Below are 24708 nucleotides of genomic sequence, written 5' to 3' on the forward strand. Positions count from 1 at the left end.
CGTTGATCACAACACGGAGGATAGAAATTTCTCCAGTTGAAAAACCACCATTTCGTGAACCTCACCTAAGGCATGATCAGGCACCCACATAATGTACAAAACGCTGTTAGCTTCACTCTTGTTTCCCATAATTTCGTTATCCATAGACAGTGGGGTTGGTGCGCTTGCTATTTCCGGGCTCTCATATCTGATAAATAGCCCACCAATGGCTGATAATCACGATACGAAACATCCATTTGTGACGTGCATCACTGTCTGATTCCGTGATGGTCGCGCATATTAGGCTAATTCAGGGTGAATGGAGTGACATCAATGGCGCTTCATGCACTTCCACCACCGTGGTTTTGATTCTATGTGCGCCAAATCAAAACCGATCATGTTTTCAATGAAGAGCCGCATCAGCGGACATGTTGAAATACTGAATATAGTTATAAGGGAGAGGAGATCACAGGTGACTTTAACGGTATTTCGTACACTATATGAGCGACTACATGAAACCAAACTGTTTGGTCGTTTTACCGTAGCTGTTTTTTGGTAACATTCCCTCCTTCGCTGTTTTATGTGTCCCTATTTTTGAAATATTGGGGGAACTGGAAATTTTGCATTGCACCCAATGCAGTTCATTAATCAGGATTATGGTCAGTTCTTCTGTTGAAACTGCCTGAACTTCAGTTGACTTTTTATGGACTTTGGTTGAAATCGAGGAGCTTGTATCTGAATGAATACTGGCCTCAGTTGGTATGGTAGATGACAATGAGGCTAATTGAGTTTGTCGCCTTCTGTCCACGAGATACACACAGTTAAATAGTAAGCTTCGTGACAGACGTTTCTGAGAAAAGGTTAAGTGGCGCGAATATGAAAACAATCGGTACAACATCCCCACACCAGGCACAGGTTGTGGTGATCAAACACCTAAAATTAAGTGTGTACGCAGAAGGAAATTCCCTGTCTGGAAACATTTTAAACGGGAGATTCAGCTGGGTTCCAGGTGAGTCTCTCAAAAAACCAAATTAGTTTGCAAAGGAGTGTATATCCGCTAAATTCCCTGCTCATTTTCGCTGTTCTTTTAGGGTTTGTGTGGACGGTCTACGCATCCACTCGACCACTCCCTAATCTGTCATTCCCATTTCACACCTATCCCAAACACTGATTCAACTTGGTGTGACCTGAAACCTCCTGACCTGAAACTCCACCCCTAATCAATGTATTCGTCTAGCGCTGACTTTGTTTTCACACGTGACGTCCGGTTTCAAGCTAACCAACTTCGTACACTGAGTTCTCTATCTCTCATGTATATGTGTCTTCCCCATTGACAGCCCTCTTGATTTGTTGCCATATCTCCGAAGCCAACACAGTAGAATTCTGTGCAGAATCTCTGTCCGTTGAACGTCCACTTAAACAGTCTGTCGGCTTTCATTTGTTTCCACTTTTACTGAAACTTTACATATTAATTTTGTCAAAGTTGACCTCAGCTAGTAACTACCGAAACAGCTTGGTGCTGAAAGATTATCCAACGGGTATATGGATGATTTTATTTTCTTGTGGAAGTTCAAGCAATCGCTGTGTTTAAACATCTTGTGTAATGTTGCATTCGGAGACTGACCACAATTCGTTCGATGACGTCAACGCCTCGCACAGAAATAATTATTGTCAGTATGTGCAGCGAATAGAGATTAAAGCAACGCGACTCACACTCGCCCATTCTCCGTCCCATTGGATAACTTTATTCTAATGATCTTCAGTTGGCTACCTCGGGCAATATGTAGGATCCGAAAACTAGAGTGAGAGTAGATTTAAGTGTGCTGCTGGTTGAAGTGGTACAGACTGAAACTGGAAACCTATCTGGGATAAGCTAACCACTTCAGAGGTTCAGGTTCGCCAGTGAGCGCTGTAAGCTACCCTCTTAAAAGTGTTATCAAACGTGGATGAGAGTTGATACATGCTATTCAACCAGGAATACAGTATTAAGGCTTTCGTAGCTCGAGGCCACAACACGTGGTGAAAACCGGGCATTCCCTTACAATATTACTGAAACCGCACAGATGACAATATGTGCGATGGCACACGATCGACATTCGAAGAGCACGCATTAGACGGAGTAAATCACAGTTTTCATTATGTCTTCCAACCAGCACTGGTTAGAACTGTTAACCTTGTATATGTTTTCACTGTTCATCTGATCCATCAGCTTGTTAGGAGCCAGCCACGGTCAAAAAGTAGGAACTTTTACGAAGCGTTTTTTAACATGGTGATGGCTTGATCGAAAACAGACACCAAAGGCCGTCTATGATCGATATTTTGACTACTCCTTGACGCCAAGAGCGACCTCAAGGGAAAGCTGGATAAAGGAAACTACTCACGGGACATCACAAACGAGAGATTCAATCGAGTCTCCCGTGAAAATCAAATTGATTTGTAAATGAGTGTATTTCTCGAAAAACAGCCCAATTTGGGTCCAAGTAGAACATAAGTTTGACGGAAACTTGGGGACTGCGCCTACCTGATGAGCCTCAAGAAGGGCGAAACCGGTCGTGGGCTGTCGAAGAGTATTCAACCTTGTGGTTAGTTACCTTTATGAAAATACACTGCGATATCTCGAATATCGTGCCAACTGAATGATGAGGCCACGTATGTTCAGCACATTTAGTTGGAGGGAATCATAAACGAGAGATTAGATTGGGTTTCCCGTGAAAACCAAATTGACGTGCAAATGAGTGTATTTCTCGGATAGTTTTGCAAACTTCATTAGTTTCGCTTGTCCTGTAATGACTCCAGCTCGAACATGGAAACACTTCTAAATTCAGTGAGATTGTCGACAGTTTCGGACAAATAGACTGATGTGTAGAGAGTGAGGATAGCAAAGTTTCATATTTCAAAAAGGAGAATTTACTCACCTTTCTAAAACAATGAATTAAGTGTAACGGGAACATTATCATCACTGTGCTGAATATCATTCAGCACACCAGCTTCATTCTCATGGATGGAACTGTTTCCATCATATCGTCAACCACCAGGCTTAAGAATAAAAGTTAGAGCCTGCAACTTTAGTAGCCCTCACGGGATCTGGACAACGTTGTGTAATATCGTTGTCGACGGATACCTTCAAGGCACCAAATAGAACGTAATGCACCATGCGCACTGTATAGCGGATCCTGATCAGATTCGTCATTGATGTTCTCTTTCTATTCCAGAGTGGAGTCCGTCAGTTCGAAATGAAAGTCTTCCCACCACTATAAGTGTTCCGATGGTGCAACAAGAGGTTACGGTGGAGCTGTGCAGAATAGACTTCCTCCATCGTACAGTTAGTGGCGGTTCACTAGTCTGTAGGACGACTGAGAACTGCTTCGCAACCATCTATGAGGTTCAGTGTTAATAAAAAAAAGCCCATGGACATGATCCAGTTTTAGCACGTGAAGCTATCAGAAGTACTAACTCTTGGTCAAAACGACTACCACGTAGAGCACCGTCCTACCTGTGCACTGTGTATGTGACCGAATGTACAGTGGGCTCTGGGAGGAGAGCCATTAATCTTGGCCAGCTGGGTCCATCTGGTTTCCATCCTTCATCTGCGACCACCTACGATGGTCACCCTCTTTGTCTTGGTCACGTCCATATTACGGTCCTTCTCGCTCACACAAAGCCCGAGAAACTGGCAGGTGAGTTTACGCTCTCAGATACTTGTGCTCTGGAAGGACATCCACGAGTGCCCTACTAGGCTTTTCGGGCAGAGGAGCGGAGCGCCCGATTTCTATGCCACAACGGACGTCAGCTAAGTGGCAAGCACGACTAACGATCCTGACGCGCGGTAATCCATATACACTACCTAAGCAACTCGCTGTTTTGGGAACCTCTACTTGGTGGGTTGCGTTGAACAAAACACGTACGGAAGCGCATTGGTCCGGCATACCCCATGGCAAACAGTACTCATAAACGTGTCTGTCTCATCATGTGGCTGGATCACTTTAACGTGAGTGTTATGGGTATTCTAGTAGCTTTGTGAAATGGTAGTCATTCAACTTTGCACGCAGTTGCATGCGGTTGTAGGCTGTTCCCCGCATCCAGATACAAGCGTACACGAGAAGCAACGATGACAAAGGCACTCTCCAGAATCAGGCTCTTCCGGTTCAACTTGATGATGTCTTTTTGGCATAAATCGTACGACGATCATGATCAAACCAGCTCAGACCTACTAGTAAAATCAACAGATCAACTTTATATATCCGATGTCCTTCGCTTCTCACGGTTGGAAACGAGAGTTGGCGAAGGAAAGCCTTCCCAGTTACAACTTTTAGGTTTGAATGTTTCATTTTTCTCAAAGTTCTGAACGTTCAACATTACTCGCTACTTATTGCAGCTGTTTGTACAGGATCAGAAGGAGCAAAAACCAACAGTACCGTTATAACGAACGGTGGTATAACGTGACCGCATGATGGTGGTCAACTTGCGTGGTGATAGTGTGGTTCAAGTTGTGCAGGCTTCGTGACACCTAAGCACGTATACACACTGGGTGTGACCATAGAAATATACTGGAGAAATGACTCATGGTCGCTTGCTTATATCTGTCGTGAGGGTGAGAGGCTCAGTGGTTATAGCGCGAATTTACTGACGGCAAGTTCCGTGGTTCAAACCTAGCCTCTACATCTCGACTTCTGTCTAGCCTTAGGCATTCCAGCGCTCATGCTTCCTTCTGGTGGCATTGGAGCTAGGCACCGAGGTGCTAAACGGTTTCTGTATCATTTTTTCAAGTTTATCGTGGTAAAGTCGTATCCTATTCTGTCTGATTGGGCTAATTTTCATCAACTTGTTAGGTATCGGTTTAGGGGAAGTGAGATAACTGCAAGACTGCAAAACTCAGCTGTTTGAAAGTATTTCCAAAATCAGTTTTCGGTTCCGTGCTTCTTGGCTTCACTTTTCGGTTAATCGAAGTCCATTTTAAGTCGTATCTGAACAACTGAACACACTCAGGATCATAATCGCTTTCGGTTGGGCTGGTCGGTACGACGATTTCAGATCAACCATTTCCGAAACTATTCATTGGCCTTACTTAGAGAACCGGTGACGAAATATCCAGGATCATAAAGCATAAATTCCAGCTTTGATTTGGCCCATTGTTAGTGTCAGGTAATGAGATAATGCAACCAACTTCCAATAGCCACAACATCGACTGCAATGGAAAACCATCTTCACAACAGTATGGCTATGCTGTTCCGCCGGTCTGTCTACCTGCCGACAGTAGGACAGTGCGGGTAAATCACTGCGAGAATATACCACAATAAGAATGGATTTGCCACAAACCGATATGGATCAATGGAGTGAACTGGTGACGTCAGGACCACAGACTGCACGTTAGAACATGTAATCTGACATGATAGTACATCAAGTTCCACAGATGAGTTAGCTATGTTTTGTGATAGAAATGGATCTAGTTTCCCCCTTGACTGTGCGAATCGGCCAATTGATTTGTGTCAAGGTGCTAAACCAGATGAGTAAGGTATTCTACGTGACAGAGCTGCGCCTATTTCATTGTTCACCGGTAAATCCGACCTTGGAACTGATTTACAACCGGGCTTGTCCACTATGGCTCGATTCATCAGACGGATGATAGTGTTGCTTGGTACATACATACGATGACAGCCGTGGAACTCTACGTCGGAACCATCAAGCAATGAACATCAGTACCAGGTGCCAAAATGCCTAGACGTTCATGAAACACACATCACAAACGAGAGATTTGGCTGGGTTCCGGGTGAGTCTCTCGCAAAACCAAATTAGTTTGCAAATGAGTGTGTTTCGCTAAGATACGAAATTCATTTGCAAGATTTGAAGGTTCTATCATGGAGACTATGATTCACAGCATACGAACTGATGGCTGACGCTGTGGAAATTAATAAACACCAGTAGAGAGAGGAACGCAATGTAGAAACCTGTGGGTGTGGGGAGAACACTCCTAGATGAGCGAGATAATATTGTATCTCAGAGCAGTCTAACTACTGACAATTAATGCAAATTTGTTATTGTTACATTATGTCAACAGTAAGAATATGAAAATAGAGAAACACTAGCATTTCGGACAAGTTGCGATCCACAGTCAAGAACTGAGTCACTCACATTATTGAAGTCATTGTCCTTTGCTATTCTGCCTAGTGCTATCTTCCTGTCAAAGCTTCAAACATCTTGTTAACCTCTACTTGGAAACAAGAACAAATGGACGCCTATCCTTAAAATCAGGGTAGTTTTCAGCCTGGATTTTACACTCACATTTCTAGGACCATCTATGACTGATGGGTAAGTCATACATCTTTGAGTCAACTCATCTATTTTGGCTACTCAGATGACATCCAAATCTCACACATTTCTACAAGTATCCGTTTGTGTTTGATGGCCATGACACTCCCAGTACATCATTCCGATTAACAGAACAAGCTAAACAGAGGAGTCAAATTACAAAAGTTCTCCTGTCCAGGGGCTTTTTCTTAGATTCCTCATTGCGTTGCTTACTCACTGATCGCTTGAACCGAGTCCACTAAGTTTTTTTGCAGAGTGATGTAACAGTATTTTAAAAATACTTTATGAATGAACAATCCTCGACTGTATTGTAGTATAGTATTGTTCATGATAAAAAAATGGACTTAGGCCCAAATGAACTCTGCGACAGTCATGTCAAATTCGTTTGAGTGACACTACAAGTGGTTGGGCCATTCGCGCGTTGAATGATTCCCTCATGTGTACCAATTACGAAATTTTGTCTGTGATTGAATGACTCGTCAACCAAGCGAACATTGCACAATGCATCATCAAGCCTGTATACCGTCCAGGCATCCAGTCAGCTTTGACAGTTGAACACCTATTGCAGGTTCTTACCGGGGAATGCACGTTGAATCATCCTCAAAGGCCAACTCGCAAACGGATTTACCATACCAACACACAAACATATACCTCAGTCACAAATATCAATGACAGTGAATATTCTGAGCCATAATTTTGACTGACGTGGAAAAAGTAAACATACTCTGACAAAAATGTTCGTGAGAAAACCTTAAGAAAATTGTCAGTTAGATTCAGGAGCTGTTGAAGATAATTTTTATTCCCTTCCTCAAGAGAAAATGACACCTCGAATAGGAAATTTGGCATCTCCCGGAGTGAGTTCCCGCGGGGGGGTGGGGGGAGACTTGCACGTATACCTCGACTAGTCGGTAGCTCCGTTTATGACCAGCAACGACATTTAACAGATAGGTCGTTTGAAGACAGACCTACCGAGTACCCACAACTAATTGCCCCGAGTTATCGGCGAACTTTTTCAACATTAGAAGCTTCCACATTTTCGGCCGGATTCAGCTGAGTTTGTGATTAGTGGTTCAAACGAACGTAACTTTCATCCCCAAAACTGACAATTTCAAGTAATTTATCAATACACACATGCTCAAACGCTCAGTATGTGCAATATTTTTTTGCAGTGCCAAATCCCAAGGGACCGGATGAGACCTTTTTTCTGCAGTCATCCCTATTTCATCCCCATTGCAGCGGCAAACCTCCATACAGTAGACACTACTTCTCTCCCTCTAGTTTACTAAGAAAGAATGCCACCAGTATCGTTTGCCTTTGAAGAAAATGGTCACAAACACAAAAGTACAGGCAACATTCGCGGAAGAGTGTATGGAACTTAAAACGACTACTTATTAGAATATTTACTAAGTGTGGAATGAAACTTCATGCCAAGATCAAGAAACGGTGCAAGACCAGCAACTAAATGCTCAGGACTCTCCGAGGTGAAAAGATTACGGCACGGTCAAAAATGGCAGGTTAAACACAAAGTGTCCGTCACACAGGGTCAAGTTTGAAAGTCAATGATAAGAATGAACACTTAATGCCATGTAGCCCAAATAAAGGATTCTTGTGTACATAGAGAGAACAAAGTGGTGAGATAAGATAAGTCACTGACTGTGACCTTAAAAAGCCACAGTCTAACGACATAAACGGCGGGTTGGGGAAACCAGCTATGGAGATACGATGTGATTGGCGGTTCGTGAACCACAGCACCAGCATCTCAACAGACGGGGTTGAGACAGTGGCGTCAAAACATCCGGCAGCATTGTACTTCTTCCGCTTCCCCCTCCAAGTGATCATCCTGCTTCCATCCGGGATTGTGCTCCTATCGTTGCTGGACGTTCCCGAACAGCGATCGGATAATATCATCTTTCCGAAGTTAGTGTGAGGCAGAATTCAGGTACCTTTCCCGATAGTCGCACACACAGCGAGCGTTGAGTACGATCCAACAGGAAATTCCGGTAGATGACAGTGTCCACGATAAAAAATCGTCTGACCACTTGGATTGTCGCATGGAGTGTGTCACACTGATCTTCTCATATAGCTATCCAACATCTTAATCGTGTTGAGGTGATCCTTGTGAATAATTGAACCTCGGTAGTAGACTGACATCGTGCTTTCTATTCGGTACTGTTGTTTCCGTTGGGACATGCATCAACCTATCCAACAGCTCCAGCAAATCTGAAGCTGTACATCCCATGGAGCTTACCGGATGGCTTCTCTGGCCAAAATCAGCTCCAACGAACTCCATTCGGATGGCAGCATCGCGCCACATTGCGCCAGCTGCATATTTTGGAGCAGAGTGCATTTGTATCCAGGATTGTTTGGCGTTCGATAGAAGGTTACAGTTCCCCTTGTATGGTTCCTTCCATGATCTATTGTGCACATCCTCCCTCTATTGTGCATCTTCCTCCCTCTGATGTCATTGGTTTGGAATATCGACGGATTTATCTCGGTGTACCTGCATTTGCTGGGCTATAGTACGATTAATTATTGGCGACCGTATCGAGAGCCCAGATTCATCGGGTATGGAAATGTCCTGGATTTGTAGAGCTTCAGATGTTCGATTTCAGGATGACACATTGTGACCCTTAAGCAAAAGCCAGAAGGTCAGCACTGGCAACTGGGCTCACCGAGTTGAATTCCAGGCATAACGTGATGCAATCCATGGTTTGAATGAACCAGATTGTGTAGGCTTCACAGTCGAATGAAGCTTGAGCCGTCTGATCGAAATTTTGATGACGCTTTGTCTTGGTACGCTAATGAGCTAAGCACAAACAACCTGGTTTTGATACTAACAGCCGATCGGCCAAGAAACTATTGTTCTAGTCTGTCAAACACCGCTGTTCGCATACCGCAAGACAGGAATGGAGTACCGGCCGGGTTTAAGATTGACTGTGACTATGGAACCAACAGAAGCGCTAATTCCTTACTCGACCGGCGTAGGGGTCAAGCCCAGATTTGACGTATTCTGTTCTTGGTGGGTTTGGTACCCCGGCTGGCGCATACGTGGGATAATTTTCAAACCCGATACTACCTCCATAAACCTAGGGTTAAAACATTAGATGCAACGTTCTCTATGAAAACTGTGCGTCGGTGAATAGTGTATTCAAATCACTCAGAAGAAGGGACAATCCTCCAGGTGCAGGAATTCTTGATTTATCCAGTATGAATTCACTGAGAGTTGTTGGACTTCAGTTGACAACATAAAAGTTTGTGGGGACATTCAAAAGCCTAAGGTTGAACCACAGAATCTCCTCCTTATAGTCACTCAGCCACTCAACATGCCGCGTTCGAACTGAGCTGCTGTCTGCAAAACATTGATGAGCGCAATTTGGTAGGAGGAGGCAGTAAGCGGGGTGATGACACCCCTAATCCAACACACCATCAGAGAGCCACGTCTCGATGAGAATCATCGCATCGGGGTGCAAGGGTCAGCTGGTACCACTTATTTGCCAGACTTGCTTTCCAGGCTCTGTAAGCCATTCAGGATCACGGAAAGAGAAGCGAGTTCCATAAGTCACTTCAAACTTTTCAACATTAGTGCATCCTGCCACCTTCAGGGTTTCGGACACCTTCATCGCAGTTCTGATTCTCGCTCGATCTTTCTGGGATAAGTCCATTAAGATCAGATGTCTTTCGGCCCTGATACATGGCAGAGAATGTGACAGCCAGGTTTTCACCTTGATAGCCGGTTTTCCATAATCGAACACTTTAGAAAAGCAGGATTATCAGGACTTCCGTTCACCAATGATTCGCCTCCAGGTGTATGTCTTCCAAACAGTAGCGTTTATGAACAGGAAGCACATGAGTCGAGAAAACGTCTGTTAGTTTTGCGGCTCTCGGTGCTGTATATGTCCACCGTTTCTGCGTGTGGCTGGCATGTCTTCTGACCGTCGTTTTGTCAGGTTGACGTCAGTGACCTGAAGACCAGAGTGGCATCTATTGCTTTTGCTATCTCAGCGAGTGTCATCGACGCAAGACGTGCTTCGGGGAAAAGGGTGAATTAGTCAGTATCCTCGGATACGTTGGCAGAGGATGGGTCACTCACATTACGCCAACGAGGCAACATTACTGTGTGGGAATGAGGTTTCCGTCCTCACTGGATGAAAAAGGGGCATCCAGGGATCCACCAGCTAGGGAATTCTAAGAATCTCTTTTGGAGGATGGAGGGATACTGCAACATTCGTGTATGCCATGTAGTCGCGGTGGTCCTCGGATTCACAGGCATTCCATTTCATTTTTGAGTTGCTAAGCTTTCACTGAATTCGGAAAACCTGTTCCGTTTCAGTGGCGGCATGTTCAATTTCAACGCCACCTGTGGACTGTTTGCGTGGAGCGGCCCATCGCACCAATCACCGAAGTGCATGAGTGCACTTTCCGACAGTTGTACGTCAGTGTTTGAGTTTTGCATTGTGGCGCGACGACGTTGAGAAATAGAACAAAAATCTCGTTCAAGTCTCCGGAACCTTCGCGCTCCTAGCGTCTGCTCCCTATTAGAGTTATTATGTGTGCGGTTTTACTTCAATGGCACTGATGAGCCACACGTCAATAAATGACTGTCCCCAACTCAACGGTGGAGATTAGTGTAACAGCCTTTAGCTCGTGATATCTGCCAAATATGTAAAACCAGTTGATCAAACGACATCAACTTTTCTGCTTGTTGAATCAACTCAGCTGAACTGCACGAAGATGGCTAGACTAGAGAAAAAGGGCTTCATGGCTTCAAACTTAATATACCAACCCAACTTTGCTAATTCATTTACGTTCGTGGTGGGTGGTAAGCCTGATGCTCAAATGCTGGGTATTTCTTCCAAAAAATTGTACCCATTTGGATGGGAATGATCTGCATGTGAGATCGCATGCATAGCTCAAAGACCGTGTTCTCTGTTCCTGATAGCACTCCACGGAAAGGCCAGAAAAATGGATTCACTTTGGAGTGGATTGACCAAGCTACCTGAGGTATTGACTATATTCGTGTCCGCTGCATCACATGTGCCGTGCTTAAAGATGAGAAAGACACATCAACTTGTTGCGTGATAGAGTCTCCTGATAAATCCACCTGTTGAGTATGATCTGGGTCCAAACATGTTGAGGCCTGGCGATAGCTGAACTGTGGACTACCAGCAGTAAACCAGATGCCTGAGTGACAGAATGAGCCACAGCAACGGGGGCTTCACAAAGGAAACTTTCGAAGCAGATGTGGTCACATCGATGCACGTGCTTGGCGTTATTCAACACTGATTTGGATAGGGTATTGAAGACGTTCACCAATAGCGAGTAAAGTATGCATCTGAAAAAGTTGTGAATTAACACTGCCCGGCTGGTAAAAAATGCGCACTAATATGTGCATTCGGAAAAAAAGCAGTTTGATGAACGGAATTTCTCAGCCATGTTACCTTCAAATTGAGGAGACCACATTCATCGTTCTACCACTTTTTCGACTGACGCGTATTGCGCGCACACTGAACAGACTCCTGGAGGCCACTAGCCCTGCGAAGTGCTTTACAACCGTCTATTTGGATTCAGTGCGTGTAGTACATAGAAATCTGGATTCAAGAAGGATTTGGTTCAAACCAGTAAAGAAGCGATGGGGCACAGGGTTATGGACACACAAAAGTGGCCGCATAAAAAGGCAACAGTGCTTAGTGTTCACGTGCTGTTGACGACGCCATCGCATCGCACCACAGGCGTGAGACTCGTGATTTCCTAACGATAAACGAGTACTGCTTCGTTTGGTACAATAATGATAGTGTGATGCATGATACAACTTGACCAGAAAGAATTGTTCTTAACTTTTCACTCAAAAGGGCTTAGTCTTCATCAAGCTGTGGACTCGGTGTTCTGGTCGGTTCTGGAAAAGTAATCCACTACGCGTTCCGTGAGTCAGACGAATACAGCGGTTTGATCGGTTGACGTTCAGATCTAATCACATCATCAAGCAATCGTCGTTCTCACGATGTACAGAGTATCACCTGGATTCTACACGGTTACGCAGGGCACTTAAATATGTTAGGAATGTGGCAATCAATAAATCACCCCTAACTTTTTGCGATCCTGTGATAATTACCATGCCTGAGATTTTTACAAGCGACTATTTACTGACAATCAGACTCCGAACAAATTTTGACGTACGTGCTAAACCAAACGAAAGTACACTTCAATTCATGGAGGCCGCGCACAAGTGTGATCGGGGACCGCTTGGAGTCGTGATCAAGGGCGTGAATTTCGACCCTGGGCATCAAGCGATCGAATCCTGCTACATCCGGACAAAACGCTCAGTGAACTACTTTCCCGGCCACTTCTGTCTTACGGTGTATCACCTTATGTATATATTGGAAAAATTTCCCCCGTTCAAAAATGCAAATGGAACTCAATCACATTCAAAAGACTGGGAAACAAACAGTCGGGCATAGATTGAAGTCGTGCCTTTGATTGACAAACGTAACAAATGAGGTAAAAATTTAAGTGAATTACGCTTCAATGCTGAAAATTTAACCAGGCGAGTTTGCTCAATCCTCTGCTGTGGCAACAATGTACACACCATTTTCGTTACCCTAATTGAATAAATTCGATTGAGGGGAACCGACGTATGCCGCCCAACCACCACTGGCCTGATAGGAATCACACGAACTAATTCTAAACAGAAGTGGCCTGGGTAACAACACATGGACATTGTTTTTCGTTACCCTAATTGAATAAATTCGATTGAGGGGAACCGACGTATGCCGCCCAACCACCACTGGCCTGATAGGAATCACACGAACTAATTCTAAACAGAAGTGGCCTGGGTAACAACACATGGACATTGTTTACACACTGCAGGGAGAAAGTTTTTTTTAAGGGCAGTTCGGCTTGTCATTGGCAGAACAAAAACCTGGGTATGGTGCAACCTCAGGGTTAACACAGCAGCGACACAATAGAAAGTGACCAAAAACAACTTTTATTGTTCTGAATGCCACAATATTTCTCATACTTTGGTCTGGGGAGGTCAGCTAACGCAAATCAGGTGCAACACTTCCTTCTTACAAGTCTTGGTGACTGAAACTTGGTATCACGATTTTCATATACAGGTTTCTCTAAGGATTTACTTCCCTCCATCCTTTTCTTATACGTTAGCAGCATGTGTACCTCTGATTTTTTGTGGTACACGCAGCGAGTCGGTGGATTATTTGAATCTGCGGATGGAAGTCGATTTACTCACGGGATAGTTTCACAAGCGATCGCATTGCTCATTGTTCTGAAGTGTCAGAACTTGGATTCTCCTCATTCAAGGAACGATATACTTTTCCCCTCACTGCTAGCGAATTTGGCATCCCAAGATCCCTTACAGTTGGTTTTTACAGAACGAACCAAATGCAGATGGACTTCCCCTCTTCACCAAAATCCGAAGACGAGCATTATGCGTTCTCAAACTCAGAATGATGACAGTGCTCCACAAGCTCATCTTGAGGTTCGCCAATGGGTTTTCCCATGCTGGGTTTACCGATCTTGTAGTATTCCACAGTGCGGCTAGACAACTATTGCTTCAGCGCACGGTTTTGAATTGTGATTCTAGGTGCAATGGATGCGCTCGTCAAGTTTTAGGCCAAGTAATGGGTGTCCTCAAGGATACCGTTGGATGTCCAACATCTTTCCTCCTTTTCCAAGACGGTTTCAACTACTAGCATCATTCCTGCCCGCAATGCGACCGGCCGCAACTATGTACATTCTACATGGACATCTTATTGATGGATGACATGATAACCCGACTGCTCTCATTTCTGCATGATCCTCCGTTTTCTCAAGTTCAAATCTGTCTTTCTAACTCTGCTGTACGTTGGTACCTTGGATTATTGAAGTTCCTCTTGAACCGGATTTTTGTTCACGCCTGAGTGGTGCGTTGTACAGGCAATCTATTTCTGTTCGACTAACAAATGATCTTACTAGCTCGGAGTATTCACATTCACGACACCTTCGCATGTCCCTCAGTCCTCTGTCAGAGCCACCACTGACAAGTGAGTCAGTAAGATTGATTAAATTCTGTTTCCCTGTTCGGTGGGCTCCCCACTGAGCTGGAAACCCGGTCACTAGAACGGTTAGAGAACATCTGGTTTTCCTCCGTCACTGCCTCACTAATGATCTACTGCCATATACCCAGCGGAGATTGGATAGACTGACTGATATGTGACAGACTTAGTCACGTCCTTCGACAATCGAAAGACCGTTTGTTTCACAGTCCTTTTGGCCCAAACATGTTTAAGGTGGAAGCGGTCTAGGGGACGTCAAGTCGTGATGTGCTGCAACCAACCGACTCTGATTGGGGAAACCAGAATGGGATAAATCAATGATTGCACTATCAGAGGTGTCTTCTCCAGATTCGACAGACTGAAAGGAAAAAAACGAAGCAAGAAAATCGTCCGACAACAGACCTTACCTGAACCCTGACCATCATGGTTGTGACAACAAACAAAATGCAGGTAATGAGACTTTGTTTTAAATATTAGTCTGTATAAAATATAGCATCTGATGAATAAGCCGACTAACATCGCTTAAGCAGAGGCAAAAAGTTCAGACAAAGAGGAAAAAGTGAAAGGTTTGGATATGAGTTTTCTTCTTGACGGAAACGGTGGCGTTCTTATTTGCAAGGCACTGGAATAGCAGCGTGACGGACCGTTGTTCGAGCACAAACAGAACAAAAATAGGGATACACTAGGGGTTTGCTGAGGGGTGCATAGAAACAATATACACAAGAAATCCCGATGAATAACATCGGTAAGGGGAAGCGCGGACGTGGAATGGGAGTAAGGGGGAGGGGAGTGGAACGCTGAGGACAACGGAAGCGTGACAAGTTACCGAGAGATGGTAGCGGGAGCAGAGATCACAGTTCGGCAACCAGCGGAGTGAACGAAGCTAAAATGAATGTTCCGAGAATGAATCGGCGGGCGGTACGCACGTTGCGAACCAAGAGAGGTGATGGTGCCATTGGTAGTAACAACAATGAGGTTAGCAGGGACGATCAGAAGGATGCTTTCGGAGGGCTTTCTCGACGCTTCACCTTCACTTTCATGGAACTCTGTGTGGGCGATTTCAGTTCTGATCGCTGTTGAGAAGCGCCTGCAGAACCGGTCCGTATACTCCGGTACAGTGGTTCTATCGCGAGTCTGGTACCAAGCTGAGTCACTCCGCCAGCCAAAGCGGCCTTAGCTGAGAGACCCGATTCGATTAGTTTCTCCGGATTTTGCTGAAGCTCCCGTAGACTGCGTACCAAGAGATTCATATGGCTTATCCACTTCTCTTGTTCAGCCACAGATGGAAGGCGAATGTAGCGCATTTCGGCTGCACTGTGACAAGAAGCGAACTTTTGGTGTTGGTCTACGTGATCCAAGTGAATGCGCATTCGACACTTCGTACATTCCAAAGCAGGAGGAGGGTTTCGGAGCTCCGAACATGGCCGGTAGCACACTTCGCAAAGCACAGTTCCAATACGAAAACGAATAGGTTGGAACGTGTGCTCTAGCCAGCGTATTAGATTGTCGGAACCGGCATGGTGGTTCGATCCAGAACCACCGGCGGCGCGTAGATTGGCATTGCTGGTATTCGTTTCAGATTCCGCGCTATCCAACAACGTGTTCGAGGTTGCAGGGTTTTCCTCTTTTTGGAAGAAAAACTGTAAGGTGCGGACGATATCAGTTGACTGTGCATGGATCAAATCAGCGGATGTGGCCTTGCGGACATGGATGATCTGAAGGAACAGGTGGAAGGACGATGTACTGACCGTATTTTGATAGTAAAATCTTAAAAAAAAACGGGTTCCGTTGGGAATATTAGCTGACTTTGAAATGATTATAAAATGTATCCGAAATCTCATCATTATCTGTTGCGCTCTGCAGGCACAAGGACACACCTGAATTCACTGCAGTCAATTATGAGCAAACTTTAGCATATAACATGAGAACATCACGTATAACATATTACGCTTATGCATTGATGGACATAGAATTTTAAACCCTTTCAAAACATACATACAGTAGCTGGCTAACTTTTTGAGGAGTGACTGACAACTTTGCTCGAGGGTGGGCAAGATTAGAATGTTTCAACAAAATTTACCGAGTCACTAATTCCTTCTTTGCTCTTGTGGCGAGGAATAGTGAATACAGTGAAACGAGGGGAACCCGGTAATACCAAGATTCCGATCGTGTGTCTCTGGGGCCGGTGGGCAGTGAGGTTTTTGCCTCATCATCAAAAGATGAACCAAAATTCAGTGGATGAAACTGTGGCTACGGTCTTTCTCGATCAATTCGGTGGTGAGGGCTGGTGCAGCACAGCGCTGGCCTAACCTTTCTAACTGCACTTGATTCTCGGGCTAGCCATCGTACAACAGGCACACAGACGGCAGCTGTAACAAAAGCACTTTTACACGGCTCGCAATGGGCTTTAGTGAATGGCGTCGTCGCGTTTCGACTGAATAAAAGATACGTGACACTGCGTACGGTCCATGGGGTCAGTTCATATGGTAATCATACCGTTCCAACTCACATATTACTAGGTGAGGAGAGGACGGGCTTCACAGCAGCACAAATCAGGAATATTAGTTTGTTGCAAATGCTGGCTTAATGGTAGCCAGATCTAATTTAAAAGTAAGATTATTGGGGTAAAATTGACAGGATCTAATTAACGATGGCGTAAACAGATGGAGTCATTCTTCACATGACAGACAAGTAGACGTTGGTTTTCAACATGCATGGATAGCATCGTAGCTGAACACGTCAAACTTAACGTGACTTTTTACCATCAAGACAACAGTCAACATCATCAACGACAGCACGACATCAGTGCTCAACACCGATGCTTCACTGCCGTACAACCGTCTCTTCGTGACGGCAAGACAACAGTTGCAAACGTTGCATGAAATTCATGAATTGGATGCAACGGATCCGTGTATAAACGTTGTAAAAATCACGTATCATGCGTTCACATTTTGGTTAAGGTCAGTGAGTAGTTTACACTCGGCACTTAGTGGTACCATGGAAACCTCACTAACGACTGGATTCAGGTTTCAACACATGCGAAACCAGTGCTCTTCTGTTGTGAAAATAAATGTCAAAAAATCAAAAGTTCCATCAGAGGCTGTCGCAAAACGGTCATATGGTAGTAGCCCTTGGAATTCTTTATTGACTTCGATACTTCCAATGTGATACTTTCTGTTTATTGCTAAGAAGCGCTGCAGTCAGAAAACGCAATCTGGTGGTAAATTTCACCTTTGTTTTGGTGCTAGAACACCTCAACCTGTTTATCGGAAATTCCGCATTAGATCACACAAGGTAAACAACGCCCCGGTTAGCACAGATGATTTTTCCCCGGTCTTCTTGACCAGTATAGGGACACATCAGACACCAAACAAACAATTGAGATCTTTCTCTGAAAAAGTCTCTTCACGAGAGCAGTCGATAACAAGTCATGTATGTGTGTGAGTCAACTACATCATCAATAAGCCGCTCGTAGCTGAACAGTAATGCTCAATTTTTTAAGGCTAGGTCTTCTGGCATGATCTGATAAAAAAATCGTTCAGCTGTAACATCCTTCCGATGACTAGCTGCCATGCCACCCGAAGGAAGCACGAGGGCTGAGATACTGCCAGGTTGTCCAAGCCTAGACAGGGGAAGTCGAGAGGCAGAGGTCGGGTTCGAACCACGGACCTTCCGGACAGTAAATTCGTGCTCTAACCACTTGAGCCATCTCGTCCCGCATGATCTGATGCATCCCATTAAAGACTTTCATCAAGAAAGAAACAGAACAATAGTTTTCGGTTTTTCGGCGTGGATCGGCCCAGAGTTGAGGGACAAAACCTGAGATAGAAAATAACGAAAACCATAGTTAGGTTAATGTCATTTGGCTACGACTTAGACAGGTAGGGTGCACTCAAACAAGTTCAGCGAAGTATTTCTGTCGGCTCCACTTAACGACTAAACTACCATGGACAATATGAAACGGGTTGAAGGTATTACTACTAGGCGCCCAATCAAAGAAGCATTATTACCCGCTAAGAGACCCTTGCGTCCATTTGTGAAGAGATAGTGGTATAAGAACCAAGTCATTGAACCGAAAAAAGTAAGCAAGGGGAAAACTTGACGGTTCAAAGGCCTAAAATTGAAATTGGAAACACCACAAACGAGAGATTCAGCTGGGTTCCAGGTGAATTTTTCGCAAAGCCGAATTTGTTTGCGAATGAGTGTATTTCGATAAAATTGAAACTGTTCACTGAACCCGTCAGAAAGAGACTGGACCTTACCGCGGTGCGACGGTTTGTGCAACTTCGAGCTAAAATGGTTCACGAGTACCCACCAACGAGAAGCTCGAAACTGCGTTTGGAAACCAAACACAATCGAACGCCATAGATGCAATATCCAAGTAAATATATACATCATGCTGGGGAAATGGGGATTTTTGACAACTTAGAAAAACACTGATAAGGACTGTCTTAACAGCAATTCCCATAGTTACGATGCAGCAATAAGAGTAATCAGCAGCAAAAGGCAAATTTGAGTGTGAGGTGAACACCAGAGACTGGTTGGTAAAAGGGTAACGAGCCAGACAATCAGACGGCCCATGTCTGTTAAATATCATGCCAACAGTTTTCTAGTCTAGCTTTTCAAAAAATGCGAACCGAGCCAAGGTGCATACCCGTTAGTTGGACCGGAAAAAATCGAACGGCCTAGAGAATACACACAGCACGATATGACACCGCTATGGACACGTGGAGTTTGAAATGGTGTTTTTGGAAAAGATCTTGAAGAAACAGGTCCAAGACCAAACACCTGTGGTAATGCATCACACAAATCTGATCAAAACGTCCGTTCGGACAATAGTTGCCGTGCCGCGCCAACCTTAAACGTACATTGACAACTGCAGTCAGAATCCACGAAACTAGCGTTGCAGAAAAGTCCTCTGCATTGGAATGAAGTGAATTTTACGGGTCACTTAAGTCAACGCGAAATAGAGAATTACGGATCGCTGAAAAATAACTCACTCGGAACCCAGGGATTGCGCTTAACTGACGGAATGAGATCGAAACAAAACCATCTGTAGGTGATTGTACACCTCATTTCATCGTCCGAAGGAATAACCAAAAAAGGCACATGCAGTGCAGCCGCAACAGTACGAATCTCAGAACACCACTGGAAGAGCTTGTGACTGAACCAATTCGTTACATCAGTCATTTAGTTATCCGTGAATATAGCAGCTGGACGATAGCTCAAACGCAGTAAACAGCTGCAAGTTGGACGAAGTTGCTTTCCATTTGCTAGTAATGAATAGCACCATGCACCTCGCTGCGGTAATTCGACAAGGGGTTTGAGGTATCTACAATTCAGCTCTGAGTGACTTAGGAGCAGTGCGATTACACTGCACATGAACCGGATATTCATCCCTCACTCAAACAGTTCAGTTGGCACGGTCCAATGATAACTCCCTGAGGGATAGGGACGTATTTGTGTGATATTTTCCCTTCGGATTAGGATACCTATATTTTATGGATCATGAAGAGCTTATGAAATTAAACATATTTGTCAATTATTGACGTGCAAGGGTGTGAGGACAACATCGGACGCATTATTCGAAAACAATGCTTTCAACGCTTGGACAAGTAAATAACGTAACACTGACCAGTGAGATCAACTTGTGCGAGTAGTCTTCAGTCAAATTCGTTGTACCCTATGATGAGCGCGTTCGTGTGAATTGTGCCTAAACAAGGTGGGAGTATAGCGCTCGATAGTGGCGCCACAGCACTTGCAATTGTGGATACTGGAGCAATTTTGAGCTTAGTTGAGCAGTGAAAGAAGAGCAATTGTCAACAATACATTTGACTGTCACAAGCATAAATGACCGATCGCAGTCACATTGCACAAACCGAACAAGTCATCTATGGAGCGCCTGCTCACCTGTCTAAGGCATTGAAAGACCACATAATTGAACGCACCCAAATGTGCGCTACCAGGTGCATTGGTCCCATCTTTTGCAAGGAAGTTAACTCTTTTTGAAACTAACACAAATAGTCGAATGGATTCCGGACAATTTCACGTCAGACCTAAGACAGGTAGAAAAACCAGGGTAGAACATTGGTCACCAGGTCTCGAGGTGTCTGGCACCATCACTCCATCATCATCCCAGGCAACATGACATCAGTGTTCGGCACCGATGCTTCACTGCCGTTAGCACCAACACTAATCAAATGTGCGTTCTCTTTCACCGTAACGCTGAATGTTGCATCCAAAGTCCTCAGAATAGGTTTACTCGAGAAGTCGCTTCGTTAAAACATCTACCTCCGAATCCGAGATATAACACGCCGTTGTAAGAAACTCCTAATAGGTATAAATGGACAGGAAGATAGCATGTTCTCACTGCCATGCGTGTGGTGGTCACAAATCATCTGAATGCGCGTGAACGTGCCGGGTACAACCTTAGCGTCTTTTAAACAAGCCAGTCAAGTCACGAACGGATTCATGCATTTAAATATGCGTTTCAAAGTTCAACTCCGTCCTGTTCGACGAGTTCAAACCAGAAACCCTAAAACTCTTCTGACCGCTTTGTGATAAACTTGAGGGCACAAGTAAGTGGGCATGGGGCCAATTGGCCATCAACTTCATTCCAGAACAATGAAGAGGAACAGATTATGTCACATGTAGTCAGATAAGCGGCGAGCTGAAAAAGTGCGCGATAACTCGTCCCACTGTTTGGCCCTAGAAACACCGGACAAATCCAAAATGAGCTGCCAACACACACCAAAAACAGACATGAAATAGCGGTAATTACAACGAAGTAATGTCACATATTCAACGGTTTTCGAGTCCATCATTGATCCCGTTATCACAACTTCAACTGGACTGTGCTGAAACCGACCGCCTTCACTCATCCGGGCTCGTTAGACTGTTGTACATTGTCCACAATGTAGGCCGTTGAACCCACGGGTAATGACGGTTTCCTGAAGTCACTCGTATTGTTGCGCACATTTGACACGGTAATGGCATCGAATCTTGTAGGTCATAGTTGACCCCAAATACGCATTAAAACCCGCTCTACTCGCCAGCCTGTTCAGCATTACGTCAGTTACGCACTGTCAAAATGTTGACAGATTAAGTGTGTTTATTACTCGCTAATCAGATGGATGTCGATCAACAGCTACCCGGTCAACGACGCGACGCTTTTTTAGGAGTGTTGAGCGTGGGCGCATACTGATTACACGATTATGTGGGGCAAAACTGAGCTTGTGAACATCACCATAGCATCTATGGTATTGGAAGGTTTAGCATCTACTCGAGGCACCATAGACGAGCGTTATCAGGTGCCTCAGTAATTACTCCCTGTCAGAACGACCATTAGTCGGTTGCTCAGAGGTACCCACTGCAGTTATACCTCTGGCTTGTAAAAGTCAGTCGTGTTAACTGGTATGTTCCATGATGTTGGCAGTCGATTAAAACATTCAGTGTAACTGGATCAAGCCTATATGCGGTTGAACATTTGAACGCACACCACGCTACAAACGGCTACAGACTTTTAATTAAGGAATAAAGAGATTCTGATGGAATGTACGGATCTGATAAAAGTGAATGTTGCGGTAGCTGGGCAAGGGCTTTTACCATTTTTGGAAAATTCAAGGGAAAGCCGTTATCGGATTGAACAATATTTGGAGCATCCAACCTAAAGCTGCCACCTTGACGTGGTGGTCGGGCTTCAGTGCTGCAATGATCCCGCGGGATACACTGGCTGGAACTTCGTTCCACAAGGTGCAACCATACCAGGAAGGCCAAAGAGTAGCAGTCAAACCAAGAGCAGAAAGAGCCCGTACTACGAGCAATCGTGCTACGAGGCGGTCTGGGGGTAAAGTTGTACTGTCCTCTGCGACAGGAGTGTGAAGGTAGTAAGGTGTTTCCCCCCGGGGACCAGCATGTCCATATTTGTGGAAGCAGCGATGCTGCCTTCCCCCGAGGAAGGACGGGTTAGAAAAGGTCGGCCCCAAAAACCGCACACTCCGATCGCCCAACGGTTGACCGTGACCGCCGGCGCATTATCCAATATGGTCGAAATACTTTTAAAACCAAAGAGCCCGGTGCTGCTCAAAAGGCACCTGCTGTGCGCAGCCGCATCAGGTCATCAGCATCATCATCATCATCGACAGCATGACATCAGTGTTCAACACCGATGCTTCACTGCCGTACAACCATACCGCATCAGGAATGAGACAGTAATGCCTTATTCCCTGCGCCCTCGGGTTAGGCCAACCCCCTGCAGCCGAGCAGGTCAGACTGTTGAGTCGTCGGCTCCGGGCAGGGTCCCCAAAGAAAACCCTACATTCTCCCACTGCCTCGTGGGTCAGACTTTTGAGTCAGAGGCTAGGAGCAGGGTCCCCGAACAAAACCCTACGTCATCCCACTGCCTTGTGGGTCAGACTTTTGAGTCGAAGGCTCAAGGTGGGGTACCTCAACCAAACCCCCTTCCTCGGCCTGGGCAACCGGGAAGTATCATTTGCCCGCGCAGTTCAGCGTCCACCGATGTCCCTCCCCAACCCCTTCCCACTGCACAAGCAAACGTCGCTGGGCCATTTGACTGTCAGTCATCTGACCGAAGGGCCTTATGCTCCACGCTGCCTACAAGCCTTAAACAAAATAACACCTTTCTAAATCCACGAGATCCTTTCTATATAGGAGCTTTTAACGTCCGTACTCTATGTCAAATTGGCAAACAGGCTATGCTTGCTGAAACCTTGTACTCCCTTAAAATTGATGTATGCTGTGTCTCCGAAACACGCATACAAGACCCGAGCGTGGTTCTGCATCTCAGAACGCCAAGGATGAACCCAGCTCTTTCACATTTCTCCCTCCGTGTGTCTGGTGACCCAGAAGCGATGACTCGTGGAATGTATGGCGTGGGAGTTGCACTCAGCCCCAGAGCTGAACGCGCTTTGCTGGATTGGATCCCAGTGAACAGTCGTCTCTGCGCCGTCCGGTTATCCAGTTCAATCAAGCTCAATGCCTCGCGGCATAAAAAGCGGTGCCTGTTTGTCGTGTCGGCTTATGCCCCGACGGACTGCAGTTCTGATGCGGAGAAGGATACTTTCTATCGAGAGCTATCCAGGCTCATTCGTCAGGCAAAAAGCACTGACATTGTGATCCTTGCAGGCGATTTGAATGCTCAAGTAGGTCGTCTGAGCTCCTTGGAATCACATTTGGGTGGTCGCTTCGGAGTCGATGCTCGCCTTACAGACAACGGAGATCGATTCCTTCAGTTGTGTGGTGATCACGAACTGTTTCTGGCAAGTACGAACTTTCAACATAAACGTTCGCACCGCGTAACCTGGCGGCCGCCAACTACACATCAACCGTGGACCCAGTTGGACCACGTGGTCATCAGCCACCGGTGGAGAGCCACAATTCAAGACTGCCGTTCTTTCTGGGGCACACCACTTGATTCCGATCACGCCATGGTGCGCGCTCGCCTGACAGTTCGTTTCCCTTCAGGTCCTCGCAAGTCGGCAAGATGCATGCCAATCCACTATCTTCGAAGAACTGTCGTAGCTCAACAGTATCGATCTGAACTAGCCCAACAACTTTCCACAGTAAAACAATACTGTAGTAGCAGTGAGCATCGGGATGAAGCGTTGCAAAATGTGAAAGCAGCTGCACTAGCGGCGTTCAGTGCTGCCTGCCCGACTTCTCCAATTCGACCACAAGACCACTGGATGTCGTCGAGGTCGTTATCCATGATTGCTGCCAGGAATGAAAAAGCCGTACAGAAACGTGAGAAGACACCGGGACCGGACGGTCTGCATCCAGCCCTCTTCAAAGAAGCCGGAAATCCCCTGGTGACCCACCTGACAAAGCTTATTGGTACTACGTTGGACGAAGAGAAAGTGCCTGCAGAATGGGGCATGTCGACACATCCCCATCTTCAAAAAGGGTACACGGACGCTATGCGAAAACCACCGTGGCATCAGCCTGTTAGCTGTGGCATGGAAGGTGCTCTCTGGCCTTATCCTTCAAAGGTTGACTGAACACAGGGAGAGGCAGATCCGTGAAAACCAAGCTAGGTTCCGTCCTGCAAGAGGTTACATCGATCATATCTTCAACCTCCGACAGATTCTGGAACAGCGACACTAATTCCAGCAACCAACCTCATTAAGGCGCTGTACGCCAACTCCCGCCGCCGTGTAAAGGTCTACGGGAAGCTCTCTCCTGAGTTCACCACATCAAGTGGTGTCCGACAGGGTTGTCCTCTTTCACCTTTCCTCTTCAACTTCGTCATCGATACGATCATGGAAGACTCACTACCAGCCTCTAATGCCTTTGGGGTCGAAATACTCCCTGGGCCTCCGCTCACAGACATCGAGTACGCAGACGACATAGCTCTTCT

The 24708-nt window shown here is 45.5% G+C and overlaps 1 protein-coding gene across 1 annotated transcript in view; it reads right to left on the reverse strand.

The window, feature by feature from the left end:
• Positions 1-14587: 14587 nt before the first annotated feature.
• The window catches only part of T265_12742 (hypothetical protein), a gene marked incomplete at both ends in the record, with an annotated part of 78696 nt that continues 68575 nt past the window's right edge, over positions 14588-24708 (reverse strand). The window contains one exon of the mRNA XM_009165265.1: positions 14588-16048. Coding sequence (XP_009163529.1) covers positions 15323-16048 — 726 coding nt within the window. The remainder of the gene's footprint in view (positions 16049-24708) is intronic.

This window comes from Opisthorchis viverrini (genome assembly GCF_000715545.1).
Source record: "Opisthorchis viverrini unplaced genomic scaffold opera_v5_13, whole genome shotgun sequence".
NCBI lineage: Eukaryota > Metazoa > Platyhelminthes > Trematoda > Opisthorchiida > Opisthorchiidae > Opisthorchis > Opisthorchis viverrini.